Source organism: Ammospiza nelsoni, chromosome 5, assembly GCF_027579445.1.
Source record: "Ammospiza nelsoni isolate bAmmNel1 chromosome 5, bAmmNel1.pri, whole genome shotgun sequence".
NCBI classification, from domain to species: domain Eukaryota; kingdom Metazoa; phylum Chordata; class Aves; order Passeriformes; family Passerellidae; genus Ammospiza; species Ammospiza nelsoni.
The window spans coordinates 19,879,866-19,892,679 of NC_080637.1; the positions used below are offsets into that span (position 1 = coordinate 19,879,866).

At 39.3% G+C, this 12,814-nt stretch overlaps 1 protein-coding gene across 1 annotated transcript in view; it reads left to right on the forward strand.

The window, feature by feature from the left end:
• Positions 1–1,349: 1,349 nt before the first annotated feature.
• Positions 1,350–12,814, forward strand: part of MOV10L1 (Mov10 like RNA helicase 1) — a 28,590-nt gene continuing 17,125 nt past the window's right edge. Inside the window, exons 1-10 of the mRNA XM_059471789.1 lie at positions 1,350–1,428; positions 2,521–2,712; positions 3,890–3,914; positions 4,740–4,879; positions 5,283–5,395; positions 6,195–6,385; positions 8,407–8,547; positions 9,350–9,576; positions 9,708–9,903; positions 12,359–12,553. Coding sequence (XP_059327772.1) covers positions 1,350–1,428; positions 2,521–2,712; positions 3,890–3,914; positions 4,740–4,879; positions 5,283–5,395; positions 6,195–6,385; positions 8,407–8,547; positions 9,350–9,576; positions 9,708–9,903; positions 12,359–12,553 — 1,499 coding nt within the window. The remainder of the gene's footprint in view (positions 1,429–2,520; positions 2,713–3,889; positions 3,915–4,739; positions 4,880–5,282; positions 5,396–6,194; positions 6,386–8,406; positions 8,548–9,349; positions 9,577–9,707; positions 9,904–12,358; positions 12,554–12,814) is intronic.

The window sequence follows — 12,814 nt, forward strand, 5'->3', positions numbered from 1 at the left end:
CCTATTTAAACTACTGGGACGCTGAGCTCATCAACCCAAAAAACTTTGCTTTGTGAAACAGCATTTGTTGAACAAAATGCAAAGAGGCCTTATACACGATACCCGAACTGCACTTTGTGAAGAGAACTGGTGTGAAAAAACGCCAATCATTTGTTTTTAGAATTTTTTAAAGTTTAATAGTAATAAAATGGTTTAAAAAATAGTAACACAATTAGAGTAATAACAATTTAGACAAATTGAATGAAGACGATATGAGACAATAAAAACAAAGAGTTACGGACGTCCAGGTACCTTTTTCTGGGCATCACGAGCCCGAGAAAGGACACCCGTTAACAAAGGATTAACCATGAAGAACAACAGCCCGATGCATATTCATACACTTCGTATATGATGCATAAATTCCATTCAAACACAGGATTATATCTGGTCTTCATCAACTTCTTCCTCATAATCCTAACAGCACCTTCGAGGCGGGAAGAAGTTCATTTCTTCTGATAAGAAGGCAATAAATTCCCTTTCTCTGAAAGATTTAGGTGTCCTGTGGCTGCTATTTCGCTGCAAGTCCTTTCTTTTAAACAAAGCATCTTACATAGCATAGTTTCTATTTTAACAATTTTCATAACCTAAAACTATATTTAACACAGTACTTAAGAAAATTAATACAGAATTACTTTCTGACACAACACATATAATAATCATTTTAATATTTGCAAAAAGCCAATCATAAAATACATTTTGAAACTGGCTGCTGCTGAGAGCATCACAATCTACCAATGTTCCATATGCATACTCTCCCAAGCCCAGCGTTTCACCACGCTGGAGGGACTCCGTGCCCGGCGTATTCCCAGAGCCACAGAGAGCTCAGCCCAGGGGAGGTCACAGCCGGTCCGTGGGTTCTCCCTGCTTCGGGCGCCCCATCGCAGGAACGCTGTCATACACTACGACCACAATTTCAGACAGCACCACCAGCAAGCAACAGGCTGCACACACCCTCTTCCTTTAAGCTCTTTGTGGTAGCCTCGCGCGACTCCACCTTTCCCGCGCCCTCAAGCGCAGCCGGCCGTGCACCTGCAGAGGGCAGCCCCGTCCCGGCCGCTCCCTGAGGGCAGCGCTGAGGGCGGCCCGGAGCCCTGAGGGCCCTTCCCGCCGCCGGGGCCGCCCCTGCGCGGGCCTGCGGGCGCCCCCGAGGCGCGTGGCGCTGCCACGTGACCCGGAGCGAGCGTCGCCATTGGCCGCGGCAGCAGCGCGGGCTCGAGGCGGCCGCAGGGAGACGTCGCGCCCCGGCTGCGCCCGCAGTGCTGGTTCTGAGGCCATCCTGGGGCTCCGGCTCCTCGCTGAGGCGCTCCGGGATGCTCTCTCTCCTTTCTAAGGCGGTCTCCTACTTCTGGAGACGCGCAGGCGGTGAAGATGAGAGAGGGGCGACCTCTGGTAGGAATTCCGGGCCTGTTGTGGGTTTGTGGTGTAGCTTCTGAGCCGCGAAGCGTGCTCGTCCCCCACGTGCCTGGAGCTGAGTGCAGCCCTGTTTCCTTAGGAAGGGATGTGAGGAGGAGATTGAGATGATAAGGCATCATTGTGACTCCAGAGCATGTGGAAGTTTTCCCGGAAGTACTTTTTTTGCCGTTTCCTGGGTAGGACAGGTTCCTGTTGCTGCTGAGTATGGAGTGAGGAGTGGGAGCAGTGCCCGGGCAGCCATGGGGGCCGGTCATGTCCTGCTGGGGTGCATCAGGCACTGCATCCTTGGTGTGTGAGGGAGGGATTCTCTGCTCTGCTCTGCACTGGGACAGCCTCACAATCCTCTGTGCACTTTCAGAGGCCTCAATACAAGACCTACATCAAGCCATTAGAGTGAGTCTAGTTGGAGGCTGGGCAAGACGGTGAAAGGTCTCGGGGGTGTGACTGAGGAGGAGCAGCTGAGGTCACTCGGCTTGGAGAAAAGAAAGCTGAGGTGGGACCTCAGCACAGCGCACACCTTCGGGAGGGTGCTGGTCTCCTATCTCCGAGTACCAGTGACAGGACACAAGGACATGGAAGGAAACTGCATCAGGGGAAGTTTCAATTGGACAGTGGGGAAAGGCTCCTCACTGGCAGGGTGGTGGTCACTGGAACAGGCTTCTCAGGGAAAAAGCACCAAGTCTGTCAGAGTGAAGGGGCATCTGGATGATGCACTGAGTCATATTGTTTAGTTTTAGGTAGTCCTGTGAGGAGCAGAGAGTTAGACCCCCATGATCCTTATGGGTCTCTTTCAGTGTGAGATATTCCATTAATTCATTTTTTTAAATACAGCTTTAAGCATGTTGGTTTTAAAATATTTGTATTTAACTAGCTTTCTTAATTGGTTGAAACCATAAATTGCCCTAAGATTCAAGACTTAATTGTGAAAATAATTAGTTGGCAGCTGTTGCTATTTTCATTTGCCCTTTTGACAGAATGGATGTCCCTTTTAATAGCCTTCATAACTTTTTGCATAGTTCTATAAACAAGTAATTTGGGTTTATGTCAACACTTTTCCTTTTGATGCAGATGAAAAAGCATTGAAAACAGTACAAGGAGTAGTGACAAGACTTTGCCATGATTATGGGATGATAGATGACACAATAGTCTTCACAAAGGATGTTGTTACAAAAAACATGTTGCTGGCTGTTGGACAAGAAGTTATTGCCACTGTGGAAGAGGATAAAACATCAGGTGGCCTGAAGGCTGTCAGGGTAAGAGGTGAAGATAAATAGTAGTCTCACTTTCTCCTTGAGTACCTTGAGGCTTTGTTTTGGAAGTTACTATAGTTTTAGCCTTACAAATTCTACAAAATAGGAGAAATTGCAAGCTGTTCACCTAGAGGGGATAAGCTGGGGTTTGTGGGTCATTTTATTGTTTCATTCCATTGCCTTTCAAACTATGTTTAATACTGATTCTCTGAATACAGGTGTAGGTGTAGTGAACAAGAAGCTATTACTTGAGATTATCAGGTCAAAATTTTAGTCATAGCTACTCCAGATCTGTATAACTTTTCCAAGAACATAAATAAAAACCTAAACCAATCTGTACTTTGTGATGTATTGCCTTACTTTTCATATACTGGCACAAACTTGAGATACTCTGAACATTTGATAAAAACAGACAACAGATTTGAATTGTAGTTGTTTTGCATGGTAGAGAATTAAGTCCACTTTCAAACCCCTAGTGAGAGGAGAAAATTTAGCTTCCTAACAAGCATAATTAATAACTACTGTACAAAAAGATACTTGAATACCAGTATCCAAATAGTTGAGATATTACCACTTTACTTTTTGTTTTAAGTGAACTAAAAGGTACTCCTCTATTGCAGACAGGAGCTCTGAAGCCTGGACACTGCCAGTGCAGTTTGGGGCAGAATCTGGAAGGTGCAGTTCAGACTTTGGTGGTGTCAGTGTGTTTATGTTACTTGCTTTTAGGAAGACCATGGTCAGCTCTCTGCTCAGTGTGCTCTTTGGAGCTGCTGGCCATGTGGTTTGGAAAGATCCTGGCTCCAAAGTTCGGATTTCAGTTTATTTGAGGTCCAGTCCTAATTAAACTCTGCATGGAATGATTATAGGTTTGTAGCAGGCTTTAAAAACAGGCTGCTACCAATGGTAGCAGGAAGGCCTTTTTAACCTAGTATGAGAAAGAACTTTAGTTTTATTGGTAGAGAAAAGTTGGGAAGTATCAAAAGAAAATGTATGTTGGGAGTTTTAAGGTGTTATCTATCATGTCTTAAAAACATTTCTTTAGGTCTGCAAATTACTTTCAAGTGTAAGTGCATGTGCAGTTTGCATGAAGTGTCAATTTACTAATCTTCTGAGGAACAGTTTGCTTATTCATGTTCTATCCAAGTGAAGCCATAAAAAGCACTTTGGAGAAAGTTTGATATTCTTAGATATTCCTAGTGAATGGGAAGATATGTCAGACTGGAACAAAGTATAGATTTTTCTTTCATTTTTTTACAGTAACTTTTCATGTTGTCAAGTATTATGTAATAGTAACTCTTTTAATGCAATAAAACAGTATTGGCTAAAAACAAAATAGCTATTTATAGTCAACTAGTGTTTACAAACCTCAGAAGTATGCATAGACTTACACTATTCATTACTATTGCAAATGGTAAGCATTGTGTTTAACAAAATAAATCATAAAATTTAGTAGGATAGTATGCTTCAGATTGGGTCAGACTTCAGTAAACTCATAGCTGAGGTGGTGATATGAAGAGTCTGTTAGAAGCTGCTCTAGGGGTTTTCTTAATCAAATTACTAAAAAGTGACTGGGTCAGTCTCTATATAAATACATGTAGTGTTTATAAATACCATCTTGAAAACATATTTTTTGCTTTCTGAAATAGTCATTTTCTACTTCCACTTTTGTACAGACAGATTGCTGGATATGGTGTTCCTGTCAATTGAAAAATCTTAAGTAGACCTAGAGCAAGGGAGGTATGAGAAAGTTTGAAAAATCAGCATGTAATTTTAGCAGTTGTCAGCACTGCAGCATGCATTGCTCTTTAAAAGAGAAGTTTTAAAGTTTCTCTTTAAAAGAGACGTTACTGTTTATTATTTACTCTTTTTGTGTCCAAAAAGTAACAGCTATAGTAAGTAATTGTGTAGTAAGAAGCTTTGTCTCCATTAGCAATTGAAATTTTGTATGTTTGTTGTAGGAATATGTATTTAATTATAAGTGTCAACTGTTTAAATGTTTGGGTTATTTTTGTATTAACAGGTAGACACCATCCAGAGTACCCAAGAAGAGTCCAGTCCTACTTGTGATGCCTCTGAACTAAATCAGAAAACATTAATTGGCAATATTACCTCTCTCTCTGTGGATGGTGGCTATATTAATCAGAATACATACTTTGCAATGGAAAACGTCTGGGAAGGTATGTAGGGACTTCTTGTTTCCTATTTCTTAATAATTTTGTGTATACAATAGAAATATCTTCTGACAAACTTGCAGTTGTCATCCCAAATAAATTCTAATGGAATATGCAGTGAAACATAATGAAACAGCCAGGCATGGATGGAGAAAGCTGCCAGTGCATTCTCACTGAGCACAGCCTGCATTTAAGCATAAGTCACATGTTAGCAGGTGGATTTTCAGCTAGCATCTCCTATGTAGTTTGCCACAACCTGCAAAGTAAAGGACTGCAGAGAAAACTTTGGACTCAGTGGGTCTGAATAATGCATTGTTCTGGCTTTTATTTAACTCACACTAATTCTGTAGTGGAGTAATGTAAATAGTATCAATAGTAATTAACCTTGAGAAATGTTCTGTTTGTATAGATTTCAGACCTTGTGAAGGTGACTGGGTGCAAGCTAAATATTATATTAACTCGACAACATGGAAGACTGAGGCAGTTGCTGTAAGGCCTTTGAGGTATAAACAAGTAAACAAGGTAAATGTTCTGCATGTTGTTTTTGGCAATAGGAATCCTGGGTGAAGTGGGGTTTCAAATTGGTTTCAGTTACAAATATTGGTAGATCTTCTATAAAACATCTTTAATTGAAAGATAAAATGTATTAATTCATCCATTTAGAGCATGTGTGTAAAATAATTTTGTTAAAAATAATAATTTTGAAAATGCATACATAACTTCCATTGAACAGAAAGAGTTACTAACTTACCTATTATGAATTGCTGGTTTGAATTCTTGCTATTAGTTATAATGAGGATGTGTCATGATTGGGAATTTATTAAGTTTAATTTATTCAAGTGTTTCAGCTTAAAAACAACCACAGTCTCTTCTTTTTATTTTAATTAAAACATTTGTTTGCTCTAGTAATGCATATGCTATACTAGGTTTGTGGTTTATTGTCTTTGTCTTAACTCTATATATTGAATATTTGCACATCAAGCATAGGAAAAAAAATGTCTCATTACTGCTAGTATGGAAGTGTAAATTAGTTAAGTTGAGATGTCACAAGAAAGGTATCATGGTTGAGTCTAGTGCATGTTGTAGCATGCACTTCAGTGGAACTTAATGCTTATGTGAAGTACTTGTGTTTCTTTACTCTTCTAAATCTGAAAGCAGGCGCAGTGATTCTGGGTTAGGGCTCTGTGTTTATCTCCTATGAATAACTGAAATTTCAGAATGCATTTTTGTTGATGCTAGAGGGGCTGCTTCAGGTGAAAAATGGTATGTGTGTTAGTTTAAAGAGATAATATCAAGTAACAGTGAATACAAACTATTACAGGTTTGCATTTCCAGCATCTGTGGCAGAGCTGGGACAATAGATGACAGTATATTTTTCACTTTGGATTCACTGAGACTTCCTGATGGCTACCTACCTCGGAGACATGATCTAGTGAACACGATTGTGGTGGAGAGCAGCCAGTCCTGTTACATTTGGAGAGCTCTCTGCTTGGTGCCAGTCAGCCAGGATGGGTAACATTACTTTGTTCTCTTTATAGCAGTTAGAGACCTGGTGTAGTTATGTACTTGACATTTTATTGCATCTGTTCAGCAAGAAATACTGTGACTATTTCCCTAGGTGACTAGAAGGCATAATAGACCATTGGTAAAATCAGAGCATGAGATGGTTTGGCCCTTGTTTGGGTTTTTATCTCCTTCCAGAAGGTGGGAACATGAGTGCTACTAGAGAAGCAAAACAAATAGCAGCTGCTCTCCGGGATATTGCTAGGCAGGGAAGGAGTTTTTTATGTATGTTAGTAAAATGCCAAGTTCATTGTGCTCCTCTAGTAGGGACTTCACTGTTTGAAAACAAATCACAGCAAAATTCATATAAAATACATGTTTCTTTAATCTATTTGTCTCAAGTTACAGTGATTGTTCGGATATCTGTCTTAAAAGGAAAAGTTTCATGGTCTAAATAATGGATTAATTCAACCTGCAAGTATTGATCTGAGAGGTTCTGCAGGCCCTTTAGATGTTAAATGTGGTATGAGGAGGATTTGGATACACTGCAGAAGAGGTTGAAAAAAGTAGGTGATCCTCAGTATGGCGAAGAAGCAAAACTTAGGGAAAATACACAAAAGTAAAATGGGCAACAGGTCAATAACAGACCTCAGCAAAGATCTGGAATTTGACTTTGGAGTTTAAGTGTCTGTACTGTGAAACACACAGTTACCACCTGAATAAATTGATATTTTAACTGTAAAGTCACTTTCCATGCTGAGGTCTTGGCAGGATTACATAGTCTAACTCTGCTGGCCAAAAATAAATTGTCAATTGGAAAGTCCAAGGGGAGAGCATTCTGATATCTTTCAGACATCATCTTTGGGAGATCTCTAGGAAATTTAGCCAAGGTCTTATGGCCATATATATGTCTTCAAAGGATCTACAAAGAATGATATAAGCTGTTTTGTTTTCTCTAGAGATAACAGATATAGTAAGTTGCACCTAAATGAAACTTGAAGCGTTTACATGATTTTGCAAAACAGTACAAATTGTTCATAATTTGTTTTTTCCAGTTGCACCTATTTTTAATTATGCATTTTATATAGAAAATTATTACTGAAGCCAAATTACAAAATTACACCTTAGGGTTGATTTCTCAGGTTTAGTGTACATCTACCATATCAAAAACTGCAGCTTAGGCTGCAGTGGGAGACATCTAGTGGGCTTGACTAGTAAATTGATACAGCTAATGAAAAGCAGCTGCACTCATTTTCTGCTTCAGTATGTCAGATAACTCAGGATTAATGAGGGTGTGTACATATTAGTGAGATTATTAAAATATTTCTAAATTATTTCCATGCCACTTTATCTAAATTAATAGTTTCTTAATTACAGAATAGGAACTATGTGGAAATTTGTTTTACAGGTAGAAGACACCAAGAGTTTAGACCTGTGCTCAGTGTTTCAGACAGGAAAGAGCACATGCCTGGTTTCATAGGCCTTTTTCATTAGTTGTGTGTAATAAAAGTTTTCGAGGGTAATCTTTGGTTTTCAACTGTTTGTTAGTTTTGTCCTCAGCTTGCTGATTTCAGATAGGAACAGTAAGCAGAAGACACAAGTGTATAGGGTGAAACACTTCCAGTCTAGTCATTTTATCTCTCAGCTGCAGTGCTAATCATGACTCTTGCTAAGGAGCTGCTCTTTGTTGTGTCTTTGTTCAGCTCCCAAAGAGAGCCATGGAAATTAAATTCCTTCACACATTTGATTTAGTTCTTTAGCAGGGATTTGTTAACTCCTCCAATCATTTTAGTCTTGCATCCAAAGTTTTATGCTGGTTTATGCTGACAAAAGACTTGTTGCTGCTTAAATTACTTAATCTAATTTTCTTGGAAGTATAAATGGCTGAGAAAACAAATGAACTATCTCACCTGCTTGTTTCTAAATATTGTGACTGTGCCTTGGTATAGTTTCCTAACCTTGTGCCGAGTCAAAAATATTTCCTGAGGCTATTAGTGTTTAAAAACTGCTACTTAAAATTATTTTTGCAGACAGTCTCACTCTAATGAAGGTAATGTGGATGAACCTTATGAAGACATAATGAGAGACAAAGGAGAGTTGAAAGTATCAAGAATGACTGACTTTGGAACTCTGAAGCAGGGGGAATCTAAAAGAATGATGGTCTGGATAGAGTAAGCCTTTCTGATTGTTTGAAGATTTCTTTATTTCTATCACTCTATCTGTTAACCTGTTTTACATTCAGAAGTCTTTGCTAGTTGAGCCTTGTGGTTTGTGTTATTTAAGTAACCTCCAGTTACTATGGAATTAAATTCACACTGAATTTAATGTCTGTAGGATAGCCTTTTTGATACTGAGCATTTATCTTGCAGACAGTGTTTTGAGACTCTCCAGTTCTGTATCTCTTTTCAATCCTAGTAAAATCTTTCCTAAAGCAAGGATTGAAGCAAAAGCTTTTACTTGTGTGTTTAACTTATTTTTTGTTTTTTTTTTTCTTTTTTTGTGAACTTGGATGCTGAAGAACTATTTGGCGCATCCTTGGGAGGGTTTTGTTTTGGTGGTGGGGGTTTATTGGGGGGTTGGTTGATTGGGGTTGTTTGTGTGTGGGTTTTTTTTCACATCTGGGCATCAAGGCTTACATGAAGACAAACCTGCATATCCATTCTTTGTTATTTTGTGTTCTTTCCTAAGAGTTGGTTACCCAATGATGAACTTTAAGCTCCCATTGTTTATATTATACATGGTATTTGTATATGCTTTAATGGTAATTGATGCGACCTAGAAATATTAACATAAAGCAGAGGTTCTTGTGCTCATTAGTTGGAAGCAGCAGTGCAATTTCTTTCTGATAGCAGTTATGAAATAAGGGGAACTAACCTGCTGCAGACAATTGGATTTGACTTCAGGTAGAAATAAACTTCTCAAGAACATTCACCCTGCACTTAATTATGTAACTAATCATATAACTACTTCTAGGAATAAAGGGAGCATACCACAGTCCTTAATCAGCTGCAGATTAGCTGGATGGGTGAAAGACAAGCAATTCAGTATTGAGATTCCTCAAAACTGTGAAAACAGTCCATCTTTTCCAATAAATCAAGAAAACCTCTCAAAAGCTGCAATTAATTCATTTAACAACAGTGAAGGAACAGCATGTGAGTCATTGAACCATACATCCATTATGAAGAATGGAGTCATTCCAGGTACAGTGAAATGAGTGTTTGAGTGCTGAATGTTAGCTCCTCAGCAGACCAGTAGGTTTGTTTGAGAAGATTTGCCTGTGTTAGCAATAGAAATTGTGATAACAAAGTTTATTGTTATACATTTACTCCAGAAGGAATTAATTTTCAAGATACAAATTTATCAAGGACAAAGGAAAACAATTCCTTGGTGAAAGATGAAAATATGCAAAATGGAGAAAGTGAGCAAAAAGACCATGTGGAGCAACCAACTAAGCACAGCAATATTACTCCAGAAATTGTGATAGCACCAGGTGAAAAAATATCCATAGTGATTATATGCACAGCTGTGTAAGTATTTCTTTCCCTTATTTCTAACCAATACAATGCCAAGAAGTAGTGAACATAGACTTAGCAGTTCTTTTCTGAGCATAGTTCTCTTCTTGGCATGTTGTGCTTTAACCCCAGCTGGAAACTGATCCCCATTCAGCTGCTTGCTCAATCCTTCCAGTGGGACCGTGGGGACGATGGGAAGAGTAAAAGTGAGAAAACTCATGTGTTGATATAAAGAGAATTGATAAGGTAAAGCAAAAGCCACATCAGAAGCAAAGTAAAACAAGGAATACATTCACTTCCATGGGCAGTCAGGTGTTCAGCCATCCCCAGCACAGCACGGCTCCATCACACATGATGGTGACTTGGGAAGACAAATGCTGTCACTCAGAATGTCCTCCCTTCTTCCTTCCCCCAGCTTTATGTACTGAGCATGATGCCCTATGATGTGGAATATCCCTTGGAGCAGTTGGTGTCAGCTGTCCTGCCTGTGTCCCCTTCCAACTCCTTGTGCACCCCTGGACTCCTCAGTGGTGGGACAATATGAGAAGGGGAAAAGGCCTTGACTCTGTGCAAGCCTTTTTCAACACTGTAGAAACATCCCTATGCTATCAACACTCTTCAGCACAGATCCAAGCCAGAGCCCCATACTAGCTACTATGAAGAAAATTAACTCTACCACAGTCAAAACAGGCACATGGTGTAGTATAAAGTAAGCCAATACATATTAGCAAAACATCTGGAAATGTATGTGACTGTGAAAGTAGTTACCATTTCACTGCTTGATTCTGAATTTTTATTGAAAGAAAATTGTAGTAGCTAATGAAGCAATATGAGTGGGAGTAGGTTGCATCTCTAAAATGACACAGTGAGGTGAGGATAATGCCTGCAGATGGATATATTCTTAGTAGTAAATCCATTGCTCCATGAGCACTAGAGCTAATGCAGATTTCCTCTGTTATGTCTGATGCATTTCTTCTAGTCTTTAGTATCTCGTATTGCTACATGCCCTGATCTCAAGTTTTCCTGTTCTGTGATGGGAAATTCAAGCTATGTATGCTGAAATAGAAAAGAAAATGCTTTCTTCACTGAAGGTGTAATTCACAGAGGAAGTGGTTTGCAAATCTTAGAAAACCCCTGAAAAAGAAAAAATACTCAGCTGCACAAAATACTTTCTTCATTTAGTTAAGAATGGAAGGTGGCTTTGTGGGAGCTCCTGCATTCAAGGAGGGGTATTACATTTGTGTAACTTTCACTCACTTCCAGCTGCAGCTCTACAGACTTTGTGTTCCACAGCCATTGATTCCTAGGATGGTAAAGGAATAGTTGGACAGAGGGAAATAAGGTTTAATTCATTGAAGTAATGCTGCAATAATATTCACACTACTTCTCATTTTAAATAGTGAAGTAAAGGGTAAAAAATTTCTTAGGAGGATGATTTAGCTCTAGTTTGAAAGATAGAGCTGCAGGCATGGCTTGCCTTCATGGAGATAAACATGTAGAAAGGATGATTTATATTTCGCTGTAAAGCCATAAAAGACACAAAGTCTTAGAGTCTTCTAAGAATACAGAATAAGCCACACAAAGCTTCATGGGAGGCTGCAGCATTAAGTTAACAAGGGTTAACTGGGTTTGCTGGCCACTTAAGAGGCCAGAGAGACTGCAAATGTAGACCATAAATTTGGACAGTTTGGTGTCTGTTTTGAGTTTTTATGTCAGAGAAAACCAGGATATAGTTTTAACCTGAGCAGATAGTCTTAGTTGGCAAAAGTGGTTTTCCTGCCAAAGAGAAGGTAACCTGGAATTCTTCTGGGATGCATTTGTTTCCAGCACTTGGTAGCAGTGTTGGACCATGTAGTTAGGGTATTGCACTGTAGCAGTGCTTAGGTTTCATAGAAACCAATTTGACCAAACCTCCTGGTTTTGTCCCATGTGTCACTACCCAAGCAACACTTGCAAATATAAAGTATGTTTTCCAGATTTAGAGGATTTTTCCTGCTTTCTCCATTCATGTCTTGAAGTTAGGGTTCAGTTTTGAGTAGCCTTTCACAAGGTGCTGCAGAGCAGTTACTGCAGACAGTGAAGGGATTTGCTTCAGGTTCCTCTGTTGGACCTGTTTGGCTCTTCTTTTGCAGTAGCAGTAATTCCAGGATGTTCCTTGTAACAGAAGTATTAATTCTATGCCCTAGTAGGTGGAGTGGAGGGATTTTGCATTTTACCCAAGATTTTGATGAAATTGTGGGGTTGAGATTTTTTGCTGGGGTTTTGAGTTGATATTTTTTGGTTGAGTGGGCTGGGTGGGTTTTTTTAATTTTTTGGGATACCTGGATTGAACTTGAGGTGGGGGAGCGTTGAGGAATTACCCTAAATTAGCAATTCTCATATATAACTGAAATGAGAATTTATCTCATGGCTGGGGAAAATGAAGTGTGACCATGTTGGTTTTAAGAAGATAACTTCTGTTTACTTGAAGGATTCATGGGTACAGTAAAGAGCTCCTGCTGCTTGGCTTTTCTGATTTTACTGTTGGCCGCTATATTGAAGCCACTGTAACAAATGAAGAAGAATTACTTATAGCACCTGTACAACCTTATTCTCCAGGAAAGCCTAAAAATATTCCAGATTCTCAGCTAAGGAAGACAACAGTGGCTGCCCCTAAACAAAAAAGGTACTGCCACTTTGAGTATAAAATAATACTTACCTAACACTGCTCTGTTTGGTATTGTTATATCTTTTCTGTAATGCTGAGAAAGAAAATGTGAAACTGGGAGAATCTCTACATGTTTTTACATATGCATGTATATGTTGTAAACAAGATGGTTGTGGACATTTCTGATAGAAGAGGTTGTTTAGTAATTAACTGCTTGATTTCTTTGTAGGGTTTTCAAACCGAATTTCTAATGTGCAGTATGGTAATAAGATAAAACAC